The sequence below is a fragment of the Symphalangus syndactylus genome, chromosome 12, assembly GCF_028878055.3.
Source record: "Symphalangus syndactylus isolate Jambi chromosome 12, NHGRI_mSymSyn1-v2.1_pri, whole genome shotgun sequence".
Taxonomy (NCBI): domain Eukaryota; kingdom Metazoa; phylum Chordata; class Mammalia; order Primates; family Hylobatidae; genus Symphalangus; species Symphalangus syndactylus.
This window is the reverse complement of record NC_072441.2, coordinates 101,065,748-101,082,974: the sequence shown is the minus strand read 5'-3', so window position 1 is coordinate 101,082,974 and position 17,227 is coordinate 101,065,748. Positions and strand designations below refer to the sequence as shown.

Sequence of the window (17,227 nt, the reverse complement as noted above, 5' to 3'; positions counted from 1 at the left end):
GTTGGATTACAAAGCATATCTGTGGGCTTGAGTTTTCACTCCATCATTAAGCAGCCAGTAGTGGTTTGAGACACTACCCACACTCTGTTGTCCTTAGTTTCCTTTTTTTGTAAATGAGCATGTTAAATCTCTGGCCTTTTTTCTAATTTATAAATCGTCAATTCTCTCTTAGATTAAAAAAATAGGTTTTCCAAAATACTTTCATTCTATTTCCTTTTGTTTAAGAAACTTTAGGTGAATTATACCTTGTGGGAAAGATAAAGAATGTTCATTGTTTTCTAGGATTTACTAGTTGAACTTCACTACGTCTCTAAAGAGGGTAGAGAAGAGATAATCTAACATTTATGGAATGCATAAACTTTTCACCTTCATTTCATTCTCCACAAAAGCATTATAAAGTGAAAATTTTCTCCATTTTACAGTTAAGGAAACTGAAGCTCAGAGAACTCAAGTAAAATGCCTAAGGCCACAGAGCAGGTAGGAACTGGGCAGTGCCAGCCTCTGCTCTTGAGGTCTGTCTGACTTAAAAGCCTGTGTGACTGAGGTCCATAGAACCAGGAGACTTCCTTAATTTTGTAGTAAACCCATATTTTTGGGCCCGGGCAGAAAACCCAAGGTTTTTTTTTTTTTTTTTTTTTTGGCATAGAGTATAAGCTCAGGCTGAGGGCAGGATGCAGGAAAATATCCTTCTGTAAAATAACTTTTTATGCCAGAACTAGATTATCATGGTTTAAAAATGATGAAATATGAAATTGAGATTGTTGTATTTACAATTTTTTATTAAATTCTTGTAATACACTTGATTTTTCTAGAGAATATCTCAGAATGAACGCATTCTGCACACTAGAAATTGATGAAACGTTTTTGTGAGTATAGATTTTATTTTTCCAGCTTTATTGAGGTATAATTGACAAATAAAAATTGTGTGTATTTAAGGTACACACGATGATGACTTGACTAAAACTGTTTTTTCCAAACTAGAGATCCTAGCCTCTCCAACTTCCTAACACTCTGCCGCTCATGTACGTGATATCTGGAGTATGATAGGGGGCTTAATCTCAAACTTTATTTTTTCTTATAAAAAGTAATTTTCTTATCTAGAAATAATTTGGAATACTTTCTTAGATGAGAGCACACCACTTTATTCTCCCAAGGCTCCTCTACACACGCACTGTACTGCCTTTTGATTTAGGAAAGAATTATTTTTTTTCCCCTCTGAACTTCCCTTCTGTTTTGTTTTTATGTTCTGAGTTTGTGTTGGCTTTCAGCCTTCTGTTCCTTTTGTTGTATTTGACCTGGTGCCAAATGAGAGTCAGCACTTAAGTTGTAAGTATCGTTTTCTAACACAGTGACAGAAGGAAAACTCCGCCTTCCACACCCACTACTAATTACCATATTGCTACAAAACATGACATTGCATCCTTCACCCATCAGTTGTGAATTTTTGTTTTCCGCAGCTCTCATTTCTCCAAAAATGTGTTTGAGCCACTTGGAAAATATGCCTTTAAGCCATTCAAGAACTCAAGGAGCTCAGAGATCATCCTGGAAGCTGTGGCTCTTTTGCTCAATAGTTATGTTGCTATTTCTTTGCTCCTTCAGTTGGCTAATCTTTATTTTTCTCCAATTAGAGGTAAGGAGGCAATTGTACCTAAGGTTACTATTTGCTATAATCCTCTATTTATTTGCTTTCTAGTTATTATCATTGTCACTCAGTATTGTTAGCAATAGTTGGAAGGAAGAGATGCGTATACATAATGTAAATACGATTCTAATATTGTCATGACATGGCTTTTGAAGTTTATCTAAAGGTTTTGAGATAAAAGGTATCAGAAAATGCTAAATGTTAGCTGCAGAACTGTGATAGAGAGAATTGGTTAAGCCAATTGACAGGGGCCTGTGGAGTATTTTTCCCTCCCTCTGCTATAGCTCTTGGTGGAACAAAAAAGGTAAAAATATGAATGAATATCAAGGAATGGGATGCAAGCTATAGTCTTATTTATGGAAAAGACTTACAAAAATAGTGAAAGACAGGATTAAGTAAATGACAGGTGGTTGAGGAGGGAAGTGGCCCTGAGCTAGGCATAAGAAGATCTGGATTCTCATTCTGGGTCTCCTAATAACCAGCTGTATAAATTTGATAAAGACATTTAATCTGTCTAGTTTGCAGCTTCTTTATCTAAAAAAAAAAAAAACTGGTGGTAGGGGAATGGATTTATTATGATGTTTCTTCTAGCTATAAAATGTCATGATCAAGAATTTATTTAAGGGTAGTATGAAGAATAAATGCCTAAGTCATTCAAAAGCAGGTAACAATGACTTTAGATTGAGTTGATCAGGGAAGACTTCATGGAGGAAGGAGAAAGCCCATATCTATTTGGGAAGCCCCTGATGCTTGTCAGGAATTTCCCATTGAGATGCAGGCCAAGTTGTGGGCCTAGACAATGGGATGGTACACTGGGAATGGAGACTAGTTTTGTTCTTTACTAAAAAATCTTTCCTCACAGTTGACTACATAGCACTGATCAAAAAGAAAATAAGAAATGCTTTATTTATTTCAGGATTTAGCCTATTTCTGGCTAAATTTGAAGACTCTAAGTTTTGGGGAGAATAAAGTGGTATATGTCCATCTGAGAAAGAGCTGAAATGTGACTGCAGAAACACTTTTCTTAAGGGAACTGACCAGCAAAGATTTCAAAGATATAGTTCTACCACTTAAGATAAGTAAAAGTAATTGAGAAAAGATGCAGGAGGAAGCAGTCCCCTATTGATATTAATTTAGTGTAGGTATAGCTTTGGCCAATTTTTCCACAGTAGCCCATTAATTTGTATCCCATAACTGTATACAAGGCTTATGTGCAACAGAGGCATTTCTAATTACAACCCTGCTCTCTCAAGAAATGTATGAAGCAGAAGTGTGAACTTTCTGGGTCAGTGAAGTTGAAAGAAAGAATTGTCAGAAATTCTTAGTGTCTAGATTTCTGAAGAAGGGGAAGGGTGAGAATAGTAATAACTTAAATTTGGAAATGCTTCTTTCTTCTAAAAATTATAAGATTAATTAGCCAGATAACCCTGAAGAACACTGAATATAAGCATCATCAGTTCCTACATATGACTCGGGAATGAATACACAGATGCCTTTCCCAAAGGCACCCAGTAGTTCTTGCAAAGGGAAAGAGAAAGTCTAATAATGGCAGATCATCTGGGACACCTCTCTTCAGAATCAAACTGGATTAGTCCCATGTGTTTGAGCTCTGATTCTGATTTCTTTCTCCTACAGCCAGTTTCTCAATGAAAGGTTCTGCCTCTAAAGATAACCCAGAGTTTGTTCCAAATTTGGGGAAGTATAAAATGTTTTTAGAATATTGTTCTGACAGGACACTTGCAGGATTTGTTTCTATGGGAAAAGCCAGTGGCCTGGCCAGCCATGCATGATATTAGCTTCTGCATTTCACTTTCCACTTACCTGTACTTCCCTTTCCCTACTGACCACAAATAAATATCTCTGGAAAAGAGGTCTGAGAGGCTGGCAGATAGTGATTCATTATGATGTGGCCACTTCCACATTCTCACAATACCCATGAACCTTGAAGTTTTATTTTGGTCTCCACTCTAGTTTTTATATACAAAGTCCCACTTTCCAGATTGTCTAGACACTACTTTAAACAGTGTACACTTAAAAAAAAGTGTAACACTTTAAAAAGTGTTAGATGGGAAGCTTGGCTCCTTGGGTCAATTTTTTTCTTTTTTCCTCTCTTCTTTGAGAAAATATTTAACTAAAAGGATAGTTGTGATTCCAAGGAGTTTGGTCAATCCCTCAGTGAAAATAATCTCACAGGAATTATCACTAAGAAACCAAATGTTCAGCAGAGTCTCCTGTTTCAGCAAAATGAAGGATACTTTCAGAAGGGGAAGTTGTACTTAAAAGCAGAGCAGATTTTATTTTCACTGATGATTTGATTAGGGTTGGTTTGGAGAGAGAATGATTGTTTTGGCCATTTTGAGCCCAACTATGTAAATCTAGCCTTAAATCAAGAAGAGGTTACAAAAGCAACTGATCCTTGTAAGCAAAAATAACTAACCCATATGTGTCTTTAAAAGTGGATATTTACTACTTCCAAACATCAGCAGAATTATAAATAGAAACTTCCCCCACAGAGTGGTAGGGGTGAGAGTTTTGACCCAGACAGGCTGGGTGTGGATCTCATTCTTGCGTTTTATTGGCTGCATGACCTTAGGCTAGTTACTTAATCCCTCTCATCCTCATTTCCTCATCTGCAAAATGAGCAACCTAATTTTTATAGAGTTGTGATAAGGATTAATGAGACAGTAGAGTATTTAACATATAGTAGGCTCCCAGTAGATGGTAGTGATTAATATTTGCCCCATTACTATTAATGAGATAATAATGGGCAAAAATTTAACAAGATCATTTAACAATATGGATAGTCTTTGCCTACCTATATCACTCTCTCAATCAAAGACTATATCTCACAGCCAAATTGATGATTTTGCAATTAGATGGATCTTTAGTGGTGGCAATAATTAGAGAGTATCACAGTGATGGTCTCTGTAGCACTAAATAGACATAAAGCAGCCTGCGGTACATTATCTGGAATTTCTGACTCTGGAAATTAGTTTGGCCTTAGGTTGTCTATAGCTTTAGGTTTCTCTGAACACATCTCATATATGCTGGTAGATGGTGCAGATACTATCTGTGGCACATATTTTGGCACTCATTCATATTTAGATTGTTACCAAATTGCTTTGGGTGTGTAATCATGTCTTTGTAGAAAGATTATAAACTTCTTGAGAAACAAGGACCAAAAATTACATTTGTTTCTTATGCTTACAATGCTGTACAATGTTGGGAATATGGGTGCTTAAATTGTAGCTCAATTCTTCATTACAATCACCATCATCACCCAAACAGCTAATATTTATTGAACAGGTCCAGGCAGGATATCTAGGCAAAGCCCTTCTTAAAAACGACCTCATTTAACCCCAACAACTTAAAAAAGCTAGGTGCTACTATTTCTCCCATTTTATAGATGAGGAAATTGGGGTTAAGGGAGTCTTTGTCACGTCCCTATCATGGGTTGAACTAAATTGAATTTCAACATCTCTTCCAGGAAACACCAAAATGAGGATGAAATAATTGCAAGAGGCCAGGCACAGTGGCTCACACCTATAATCCCAGCACTTTGGGAGGCTGAGGCGGGTAGATTGCTTGAGCCCAAGAGTTTGAGACCAGCCTGGGCAACATGGCAAAACCCTGTCTCTACAAAAAAATACAAAAAAAATAGCTGGGCATGGTGGCATGCACCTGTAGTCCCAGCCACTCAGGGGGCTGATGTGGGAGAATTGGTTGAGTCCAGGAGGATGAGGCTGTAGTGAACTGAGATCACACCACTGCACTCCAGCCTGGGCAACGGAATGAGACCTTGTCTCAAAAAAATAACAACAACAACAACAACAACAACAAAAACAAGTGTAGGGAATCAAAAAATTTATTTCCTAGAATAGTGGCTTTCAGACTTTTTAATTGCACCTCCCTCTCAATAACATATTATCAGTATAATTCCCAATATTTGTATGCTAATTATCATACTATATACAACTACTAATAATATATGCACTAAAGAGATACCCAAAATAGATATTTATAAGGGTGAGCCAAATAATATGTTTAATGTAGCTCTCACAATGCAAAACCATTTTGCTTTCACCAAAATGTTATATTTTCTATAATCGTTAATATATAATATAAACATTACTAAAATAAGTAAAATATTTTAATAATGTGATAAATGCATTTATTTTATTTTTTAGTCTTAGCTCAACACTATGTGATACAGCAATTTGAAGTTTGATATGTTAATTTACCTTGTTTCATGATTTTGACTATCATGACTGAAAAATTACCCGACAAATATAGATTAAAATGGAAGAACACATCTTTGGATATTCTTATCATGTCATACCACTTAATTTTCAATCCATCGTTCAATGATGGATGTCTCTCTTTCCTTCCTTCCACAACTAAACTCCAAGATCTATAGCTTTAACACCTCCCTTGCATAAACTCACTCACTTGCTTCTCTCTATCTTCATTATACTCTAATGACAAAAGCTCGACTGTGGAAAACCTCCAATGCTGATTAAATCTAACTGCTCTGGTTCTTTCACTGTTGAATATATCTGAAGAAAAACATAAAACTTTTTGAAAGGTCTTACTTTAAATTCACAGCCACTGCCTTCAAGTGGATTTCACTGTTGCTCTGGAAACAACCCATGTTTCCCCAGTCCATTCACTCTCCTCTACTGGATGATTTCATACCTTTAGCTTCTCTTCAAACATCTAATAACTCTTCCCCATTCTCACTCTCCACTGATAACGTTGCCTCCATATTTCAAGAGAAAATAGAAGTAGGGAGAAAAGAAGTTCCAATATCAACAACTCATTGGCATTTGTGTCCAGGTATACTGTTGTTCTGTCTTGTCACTATGGATAAATTGTCCATGCACCTATCCAAGCCATCTATGAACTAAATCTTATCCTCTCTTACCTACTCAGGGACATTGCTCCAACAGTTCTCTCCTTGCTCTTACATATTATGCCTCATCCATTTTACAGAAACATTTCCATCAAATGGCAATGGAAAAACATGTTGTCATTTCTCTCCTATTAAAACATAACAACAACAACGAAAAACCTCTTTGATCTCTCATCCTCATCCAAACTCCACTCATTTTTTTCTGCTCTCCCTACAGCAAAATTCCTCCAACTTCTCTTTTCCCATTTACCCTTAAATTTATTCTAAGCTTCTGCCCTCTTCACATATCACAGAAACTAATTTTGTCAAGAACTCCAGTGACTACCATGTTGCCCAATCTATCAGTCAATTCACTGTACTCTTCTTACTTGATCTATCAACAGCATTTGACACCAGCTGATCACTCGTCCTCCATGAAATACTTTCTTTTCTTGGCTTCCAAACATCAGACTCTCCTAGTTTCCTTTCAGACTCAGCTTTTCCTTTCTGTTGTCCCTTGCTTGTTCTTTCTCATTCTCTGACCTCTAAACATCACAACGTCCCAGTATTTCTCTCCATCTACACCCACTAACTTGATGGTCTCATACAATCTCACTCCTTAAAACATCAACTATGAGCTTAAGACTCCTAAATGCATATCACCAGAGCTCCTTAAATTTCAGCCTGCTTGACACACTTACTTGGATTTATAATAAGCATCACAAACTAACATGTTCAAAACCAAACTCATCATTGTTCCCCTCCCCATTTATTCCTCTTACATCTTATCCATTTTAGTGAATAACAACTTTATCTTTCCAATTATGCAGGCCTAAGATACCGGAGTCATCTTTGTCTCTTCTCATTCCCTACCCCATATGCATGTCAGGAACTTCTGTTGGCTCCATTTTCCAACCAAGTATCACAATCTCCACAGCTAGCACCTTGGTCAGAGGCACCATGCTTTCTTGCCTAGATGAATGACTGTAATGATCTCTTAGCTAGTCTCACTACATTTGCCCTTGCCTCTGTTTAATTTGTTCCTAGCATAGCAGCCAGAGAAATCCTACAAAAGAAAGTGTGTGACATGTTTAAGTTCAAAAAGTCTTTTAAGCACTTTGCCATTAGGAAACCAATCACCTTTGGGTGATACAAAAAATGTTTGTGGTTATGCCTTAATTTACTACAAAGTATTTTTGAGCATTTAGCATTAATTACTTGTATTTGGAAAATTAACCACACGGATGGCATCTTGTAGCATGTGAACTGCCTTACATTGCAATAGTCTGAAACTTGGAACTGTTTTTCAGGGTATCTCAGATACTGTATATGACATGTAGTTATCTGAATATTATATGTGGGTGGCTTCATCAATCTGAGTTGTAAATATTTCTAGGGCTTAATTTACTATTTTAAATAAAATAAACATAAATAGAAGCTTCATTATTTTCCTTTCACATGCCAACAGATCACCTTGTGCAGTCACTGGGGTGTGGAAACTGCTATTTTGTTGAAAAACTTTTAGAGCCCAAGGTTGGGGGGGCAGTCCAATATCAAATAGTTGTCCTGTAGGTATAGATTAGGTAATGGAATGAGATCTTGACCTTTGTCTAAAAGACCCAAAAGGGAAGCTAGGTAATAAAAGGTAAAGGATGGAGCCACTCAACTTTAAAGGGAGGCTGAGAGGGCTGAGACATGGTGAAAGGAGGGATTTTTTTATGGTTCTAGAACAGTAGTTTGCTTCAGGAATCCAAAGCTCTAAATAAATCAATCAAAAAAGTTAATGACACTGTCATGTCATCATCCTAATCAATTCATCTTCTCTTTCCCCAACAGACTGCTAAGGAGCCCTGTATGGCTAAGTTTGGTGAGTAATCGATCTTGTATGTCTCTCACTTTTCTTAGTATTTGATGCAAGAAGGCAGGTGTCAGTGATCTCAAGAAAACCTGTATTTTCTTTTATTCATTTTTCAGCTACTATGTATAATTACTTATCATGTACTGGGCAGTTGCCGAAGGGCTGAGGCTTTCAGAGGTAAACCAGGCAAAAGAAGCCCATGCCCTGATGAAGCTTATATTGAAGGCTGCATCTCTGGCCAGGAACGAACATCTCTCTTACTGGCCTATGAATCTGAGATCCAGGAATCTCCTTTTAATTCTGTGTTTTAATAAACACAACAAGTTTCAGATTTTTACAACCTTTCCTTAAAGTCTTTCTCACGTTTCACATATTGCTAATGTCCAGTGGAGTATGTGAGAGAGTGCCATTGTTGTTTCTAAATGTATAGAAGAGCAATGAGTTGGAAATGTTGTTTCTAATGTATAGAAATGATGTTTCTAAATGTATAGAAGAGCAATGAGTTGGAAAAGTGGCCACTTCCTCTACTCTTCTAAGCTTAGCTTCTGAGTCATTTTCCCTTGTAGTCACCTGATATTTGCTTAGAAAACACACCAGTTTGCAGTTACACTGAGCCTTAGATTCTTAGAATACATGCAAAATTTCAGATAAATACATTTTTTGAAGTTGTTTATAGGTTTCAGGCCAAACATACATTTTCAGTTGAGAACAGACCATTTCTAGAGTTAACTCTGCAACCCCTGTGTTCCTATATACTTTAAATCAGTAGGTTTCCTTGGCTTGTGGGAATTAGAAAATTTTCTTTTGCTTGTCTCTTTCTTTGTGTTTTGTTTTTGTTTTGCCCGTAAGTGGAATGGAATGCATGGTATGTGTGAAATTCTACCTTGATGTGGTAAAAGTTGAGAAAATCAAGTGATGCTAAGGTGGTCTTTAAGTGGCCCCCTTTCACAGAATTAAATGGGAGAACCAATGACCCTTCTTCCTGGTGACCTTCCTATTGCCTATTACATGTCAAGGAAGAAGAAATTTACTGGGCTCTGAACTCATTGGTGATACTGGGTGGCTTTGTCTTTTGTTCTAGTGATCGCTGTTTTCATTCTCCTCCAGAATCTACCTTCGGAGTTTTATATTAGTCATTCATATGAATGAGAATTGAAGTAAAAATGTTACCTCTTCCAGGGTGTTTTCTCATCAAGTTTTCTTTTTAATTATGGGACAAAGGACAAAAATTATGGAGAACTGCAGAACAGATAAGCATTCTGGGCGGTAAAAGCACTTCCTGGGGCTGTGAGATCACACTGCTGTGCAAAACCAAGTAATGTTAGGCAAACATTTAAGTTTCATATGTGCTAATGAAAATGAATGATTAGGGCTTTACCTTTTCTTTACCATTTGGGACAGTATTGCACTAGGGATCCTTATATTTAAATAGTCAAGTTATTTCTATTTATAAACTCATAAATTTACCATTAGCTATTTTTGGGGGGTTTATTTAATGAATCCTAAGAAGGTCTTAAATGATATATACCTACAAACTGAGGAGAAGAGCCATAATTTAGACACAAAGCCACCTGGAAGTATCGTTCAATCAATAAATATTTATGGAACATCTACCAGGTACCAGGGACTTTTTCAGGTGCTGAAAATACAGGAATGAACAAAATAGAGATATACTTGTCCTAAAAAATTTTACATTCAAGGTGATACAAGATGGACAATAAACAAATGAACAATTTAGTTTATAACATCCTAGACACTGACACACTTTATAAGGAAACTCAAGCAAGGTAAAAGGAGAGAGTGATAGGAGAACACTTTTTAATATAGCTTAATTAAGGAAAGCCTCACTGATAAAATGATAAACAGCCAGTGGTATTTACACAGAAAGTGCATGGAAAGGCATGGACTGCCAACCCTGGTTTTCAAAATTTTGGCTTGTGATGTCTTTCTCCATTAGTCTTTTCTTCTCCTTTCTTTTTCCCACAAATATTAATTGACAAGAGATGCTAAGTCACTTAACTCATTTTTCTATTCCAAATTCTTTTCCTTAGAATTCTCCAAGCAAGAAATACTCTTTGGATTTGCAATTTCTCTAAAACAAGGAGTAGATAGGTACTTAAAATAGAAAAATTCTTCTTGAAGAGAACTAGTGTAGATCAGGTAAAGAAACAACATGTATGTGGTAAATAATTAACTACAATGTGGAAAAGGATGAAATAATGAAATAACTATGCTTTCATCTTTTTTATCCCTTGTATATTTCTTATAGGACCATTACCCTCAAAATGGCAAATGGCATCTTCTAAACCTCCTTGTGTGAATAAGGTGTCTGACTGGAAGCTGGAGATACTTCAGAATGGCTTATATTTAATTTATGGCCAAGTGGCTCCCAATGCAAACTACAATGATGTAGCTCCCTTTGAGGTGCGGCTGTATAAAAACAAAGACATGATACAAACTCTAACAAACAAATCTAAAATCCAAAATGTAGGAGGGACTTATGAATTGCATGTTGGGGATACCATAGACTTGATATTCAACTCTGAGCATCAGGTTCTAAAAAATAATACATACTGGGGTGTCATTTTACTAGCAAATCCCCAATTCATCTCCTAGAGACTTGATTTGATCTCCTCATTCCCTTCAGCAAATGTAGAGATGCCAGTGGGTGGATTGGAGGGAGAAGATTTTCAATTTCTAGAGTTTGTCTGTCTACAAAAATCAACACAAGCAGTACTCCTCTGCATGTGAATTTTCATCTATCATGCCTATCTGAAAGAAACTCAGAGGAAGAGCCAAAGACTTTTGGTTGGATCTGCAGAGATACATCATTAATCCATGATAAAATAAATATGGATGACAGAGGACATGTGCTTTTCAAAGAATCTTTATCTAATTCTTGAATTCATGAGTGGAAAAATGGAGTTCTATTCCCATGGAAGATTTACCTGGTATGCAAAAAGGATCTGGGGCAGTAGCCTGGCTTTGTTCTCATATTCTTGGGCTGCTGTAATTCATTCTTCTCATACTCCCATCTTCTGAGACCCTCCCAATAAAAAGTAGACTGATAGGATGGCCACAGATATGCCTACCATACCCTACTTTAGATATGGTGGTGTTAGAAGATAAAGAACAATCTGAGAACTATTGGAATAGAGGTACAAGTGGCATCAAATGGAATGTACGCTATCTGGAAATTTCTCTTGGTTTTATCTTCCTCAGGATGCAGGGTGCTTTAAAAAGCCTTATCAAAGGAGTCATTCTGAACCATCACGTAGAGCTTTGTGAGAACTTACTGTTGGTGTGTGTGTCTAAACATTGCTAATTATAAAGAAAGAGTAACCATTAGTAATCATTAGGTTTAACCCCAGAATGGTATTATCATTACTGGATTATGTCATGTAATGATTTAATATTTTTAGCTAGCTTTCCACAGTTTGCGAAGTGCTTTCGTAAAACAGGTAGCAATTCTATGAAGTTAATTGGGCAGGCATTTGGGGGAAAATTTTAGCGATGAGAATGTGATAGCATAGCATGGCCAACTTTCCTCAACTCATAGGACAAGTGACTACAAGAGGCAATGGGTTGTCCCCTGCATTGCACTGTCTCAGCTTTAGAATTGTTATTTCTGCTATCGTGTTATAAGACTCTAAAATTTAGTGAAAATTCACTTTTCAGGAAGCATATTCCCCTTTAGCCCAAGGTGAGCAGAGTGAAGCTGCAACATATCTTTCCTTTACCAGAAAACTTTTTTTTTTTCCTGCCTGAATCAGGGAGACCCAGGATGCTGTTCAGGCTTATCCCAACCAAATTCCCCTCTTCACTTTGCAGGGCCCATCTTAGTCAAATATGCTAACTTCTAAAATAATAAATAGCACTAATTCAAAATTTTTGGACTCTTAAATTAGCTACTTGCAGGTTCTTGTTGAAAGGTATATAATATTACATTGTAAACAAATGTAAAATATTTATGGATATTTGTGAAAAACTGCATTATGTTAAATAATATTACATGTAAAGCTATTTAAAAGAATTTTTTTTTTGTATTTTGTGTAACAAAAATTGCTCAGGAGCATGCTAAGCCTGAGGCCAAGTTGTTTCTTAGTATGACTTTTTAAAAAGCATCTGCTGAGTAGCTACAGGGCCAAAGACTTGGAGAGCTTGTTTCTGTTGCATTTGCATATCTTCTCAGGAAATTAAAGTGTGTCATACATATGTGTGTGTGTATATATATATATGTATATATATATAAAATCTTGGTGTTCTTGATCTTTGTTGTGTTATAATCAATGTGTGCTGAAGTGGGCTGGTGCTAGCTTATAAGTGCATATTATTAAATTTTCAGGAATGTTGCACTTTGGTTATTAATTGTAGGCATTCTTGAAATTGGCTATGGTGGGAGTATTTATACCATGTAAATTGGCAAACACTACACATTTTCCTTTTGGACAGCTAGTTCACCAGCACACCACTGTGAAACTCTCCTTAATGACTCCTCTCTGCGCCCGCTTCATTCCTGGGATAATCATGGCAGACTAAGGGAGAAAATGAAATTGTAAAAATTTGACATACTGGTGATTTCTCAGGGCAAGCAGAGGTCACTGCAGCTGCAGCTAGAGGGATGACTACCAACAGGTGACCTTTAAATTTTCCTGATGTGATAATTTTAGCCTTTGTTTTCAATGTATACTGTTTTCCTGTTTATTCACATAGTAGTCTGCATTTTAAATCTATAATAAAACATGCTGATAACTGGATTGCAGCTGATTTATCTGTGGGTCATCAGACTAGAGTTAGTAATCCAGGGAACACAAAGGTACATCATAGAAATCTTTGCCCATATGAAACACTGTTTGGCAAGTGTTAGGCAGAAGTGAGAGCTGGATGCAACTGGCTTTTCATCATAGCTGTTCCCATTTCTGATGAGTTAGTCAACAGTTTCACTTTCTGACTTTTACCTACCTCCTTTTCTCTACACTGCCCACATTCACCATCAAAGCCATTGTCAACCCTTCTCACACTGTTTTTGGCTTCCATTTTGCCCCATCAAACGAGAGCATGCTATATGACTGTGGATTAAGTTTCTGCTTCTGAAGACAGCAGTTAATTGAAAAGCAGTGTAATCTAGTCAACAAACTCCTTAGATGAAGTGTATCAGTACATCCTGAAAATGAAATTCCTGCCTTTGTATTCCATCCCAATTAGGCAATTTCATTTGGGAGGACATATTTTTATTAGAGAGAAGGAGAAGACAAAATCTGATTGACTGACAAGTTAACAGTTTAGAGATTTCCATCAGGTAGAAGCTATAAATGATGCTTTGGCACACATTTACTCTTTGATCCAAAACGATGCATGCCTATTCTAGGGTTTACTTGTAATTCTGCGACAGTCACTCCACTGATTATGACTCTTCCGTGAGTCTCCCATCTATGCATAGGAAATTTGTACATATGCCTTGCCCCTACAAACTAAGAGAGTATGAGCCCACGTCAATGTAGCAGGATTCTCCTGCCTCCACTACCAAGCAGTTGGCCTTTCTTTTCCAGACAGATTTTTTGGGTGGGGTCAGACTAGTCCAGTATCAGCTTTAGCTGTATCAGGTGGAGGCAGGCACCAGTTCTTTGTATCTCCTAATTGCAAGAAATATTTTTCAAAGCTACTTTAGAAATTCCCTTGAAGTCTCCTTACCAGGCTTCGGGTTAGAAAATTTTATTGCTCCCGGTTCTTCCTGCAAAAGAAAGTGGGTAAGGACTCACAGAATGGCCACAGCTCTCTCTAAGTGTTGTCATCAATACCTCCTTCTCCCTCTTCTGGCTTCATTTTATATCTTTTTTTTTTTTTTTTTTGACAGAATCTCACTCTGTCACCCATGCTGGAGTGCAGTGGCTCACTGCAGCATCTTCCTCCCGGGTTCAAGCAATTCTCATGCCTCAGCCTCCCGAGTAGCTGGGACTACAGGCTCCCACCACCAGGCCTGGCTAATTTTTGTATTTTTAGTAGAGATGGGGTTTCATCATATTGGCCAGGCTGGTCTTGAATTCCTGGCCTCAAGTGATCCACCCAACTTGATCTCCCAAAGTGTTGGGATTACAAGCATGAGCCACAGTGCCCTGTCCTCATTTTATCTTTCATCTGGGTGAAATGTTTACAAGTGAGTGGACGGAGGGAACGTACTTTCCTTTACAAATTCTGCATATTGCAGGAGGACGAATTGTCTTACTCTCACTTTGGTAACCAATCATATTGTGTCTGCGTTGAAACTGTCAACAAGAGTCAGATTTTAACATTGAGTTTTACTTATATGTCCAAAAGGAATATTAAGGTCTTGTAATAAAATGCAGGAATACAAACACCTCCAAACCATCATCACAGAATCAATAATAAAATAGGGCTAAATCAAAGGTAGAGGGAGAGGAAAATCATTGTTCAGAAAAGTTAGACTTAAGAACATTATTACTAATTAACATAAAACATTGCTTTTAATTTCTTGATAGTCAAGAAAAATTAGATAAAAAATTAGAGAAAATATGCTATGTGTCGTGTCTTGGAGTGATAGCTCAACTAAATGTTTTGAACTCCTTAAAGTTGATTACTGCTATCACAAACCAGTAAATTCAAATAAGATAAGTGGAAGAACTTTGGGAGGCTGAGGCGGGCGGATCATGAGGTCAGGAGATCGAGACCATCCTGGCTAACATGGTGAAACCCCGTTTCTAGTAAATATACGAAAAATTAGCTCAGCATGGTGGCATGTGCCTGTAGTCCCAGCTACTCAGGAGGCTAAGGCAGGAGAATTGCTTGAACCCGAGAGGCGGAGGTTGCAGTGAGCCGAGATCGCGCCACTGCACTCCAGCCTGGCCAACAACGAGACTCTGTCACACACACACACACACACACACACACACAGAAAGATAAATGGAAGCATGCATTTTGCTATCTTGGGCATATTAAATCTGCTTAGAGTTCAGCACTAGGAAATAGTTTTATTCCCTTATAAAGGAAATAAAATCATTTAATCTAATTTTTTAAAGCACACTGGTTATTTAAAAAAAGAAACTTTTTCCTAGTGCTGAGCTCTAAGCAGATTTAACATGCAAGATAGCAAAATGCAGATTCTTCCTTTATCTAATTTGAATCTACTGGTTTGTGATAGCGGTAAACAACTTTAAGGAGTTCAAAACAGTTTATTTGAGCTATCACTCCAAGACACAACACATAGTAGCAGTGGTGAACCCAATTATGTTGTTTGAGCAAGTACATCAGAGGGTTTATTTGACCTGCCTTAAAGATCTTAGGAAGTGTCTGACTATAGGAAAACAAAAATTCAAAGAACAGGGTCTGTTAGATTAAACCAACTCCCCTATCTCTTCAATAGCATAATCACAATGGGAATCTCAGATTTCAGTGTTCAAGGTGATCATTTCCATCCAGCTTTGGTGTTATCCAAGGGCACCACAGGAGTGGCATGCCTCTCACATAGAGCCTTAACAGCACACAGTCTCAATTAGACTGAGGTATACTGGTTGGTTTTAGTTTCTTAGAATAGAAGATACAGATAATCTTTTTGTCTTCTCTCCCTGCAGTTTGGTTGTACCTCTTGGATAACAGGCTAGGATTCTGATGACCTAGATTCCCACATCTGACACAGTGCCTGGCTCACAGTCCTTGATTGACTGTTGCAAATAAATGAGTCAAAACTGTATCTGGGTGTTTATGTTAATGTATAAATAGCATTATCTTGTGCATTTTGTATGGCAGAGTTCAGGGGGCAAAGCCCTCAGTTTCCCTTTCCTCACTCTCTCTCATCCCATCACTTACTGTTCACAAGTGTTCTTCTTCCTCCACAAAATCTGTTCTCAGAACATTGTTAATGTAATTAAAGAAAGGAAACTTATAAACTCACTTGCACTAAGGGTAAGTGGCTAATATACTATCTTGCCTTGTGTCACTAAAGCAGGATAGAATTCGATTTAAGCTTGCCGAATAGATGCACCAAGAAGCAATTGCCTTTACAATAACCCAAGGCAAAAACATTTATTTAATAATCAATGGCAGAGTTTTTCTTTTTTTTTTTCTCCTAATGCTATCCCTTCTCTAGCCCCCCACCCCCTGACAGGCCCTGTTGGGTGATGTTCCCCTCCCTGTGTCCATGTGTTCTCATTGTTCAACTCCCACTTATGAGTGAGAACATGTGGTATTTGGTTTTCTGTTCCTGTGTTAGCTTGCTGAGAATGATGGTTTCCAGCTTCATCCATGTCCCTGCAAAGGACATGAAACTCATTCTTTTTTATGGCTGCATGGTATTCCCTGGTGTATATATGCCACATTTTCTTTATCCAGCCTATCACTGATGGGTATTTGGGTTGGTTCCAAGTCTTTGCTATTGTAAATACTGCTGCAATACACATACATGTGAATGTGTCTTTATAGGAGAATAATTTATAATCTTTTAAGTATGAACCCAGTAAAGGGATTGCTTGGCCAAATGGTATTTCTTGTCTAGACCCTTGAGGAATCACCACACTGTCTTCAACAATGGTTAAACCAATTTACACTCCCATCAACAGTGTAAAAGCGTTCCTATTTCTCTACATCTTCTCCAGCATCTGTTGTTTCTTGACTTTTTAATGATCGCCATTCTAACTGGCGTGAGATGGTATCTCATTGAGGTTTTGATTTGCATTTCTCTAATGACCAGTATGTCATATGTTTGTTGGTGCATAAGTGTCTTCTTTTGAGAAGTATCTGTTCACATCCTTTGCTTACTTTTGGATAGGGTTGTTTTTTTTCTTGTAAATTTGTTTAAGTTCCTTGTAGATTCTGGATATTAGCC

The 17,227-nt window shown here is 37.4% G+C and overlaps 1 protein-coding gene across 1 annotated transcript; it reads left to right on the top strand.

Annotated features, from left to right (window-relative positions):
* The first annotated feature begins 1,428 nt into the window (after positions 1-1,428).
* Positions 1,429-13,151, top strand: TNFSF18 (TNF superfamily member 18). The gene is made up of 3 exons (XM_063627387.1): positions 1,429-1,630; positions 8,370-8,400; positions 10,661-13,151. The coding sequence occupies exons 1-3, from the start codon at positions 1,475-1,477 to the stop codon at positions 11,005-11,007; spliced, it is 534 nt and encodes a 177-aa protein (XP_063483457.1). The 5' UTR covers positions 1,429-1,474; the 3' UTR covers positions 11,008-13,151.
* The last annotated feature ends 4,076 nt before the right edge of the window (positions 13,152-17,227 follow it).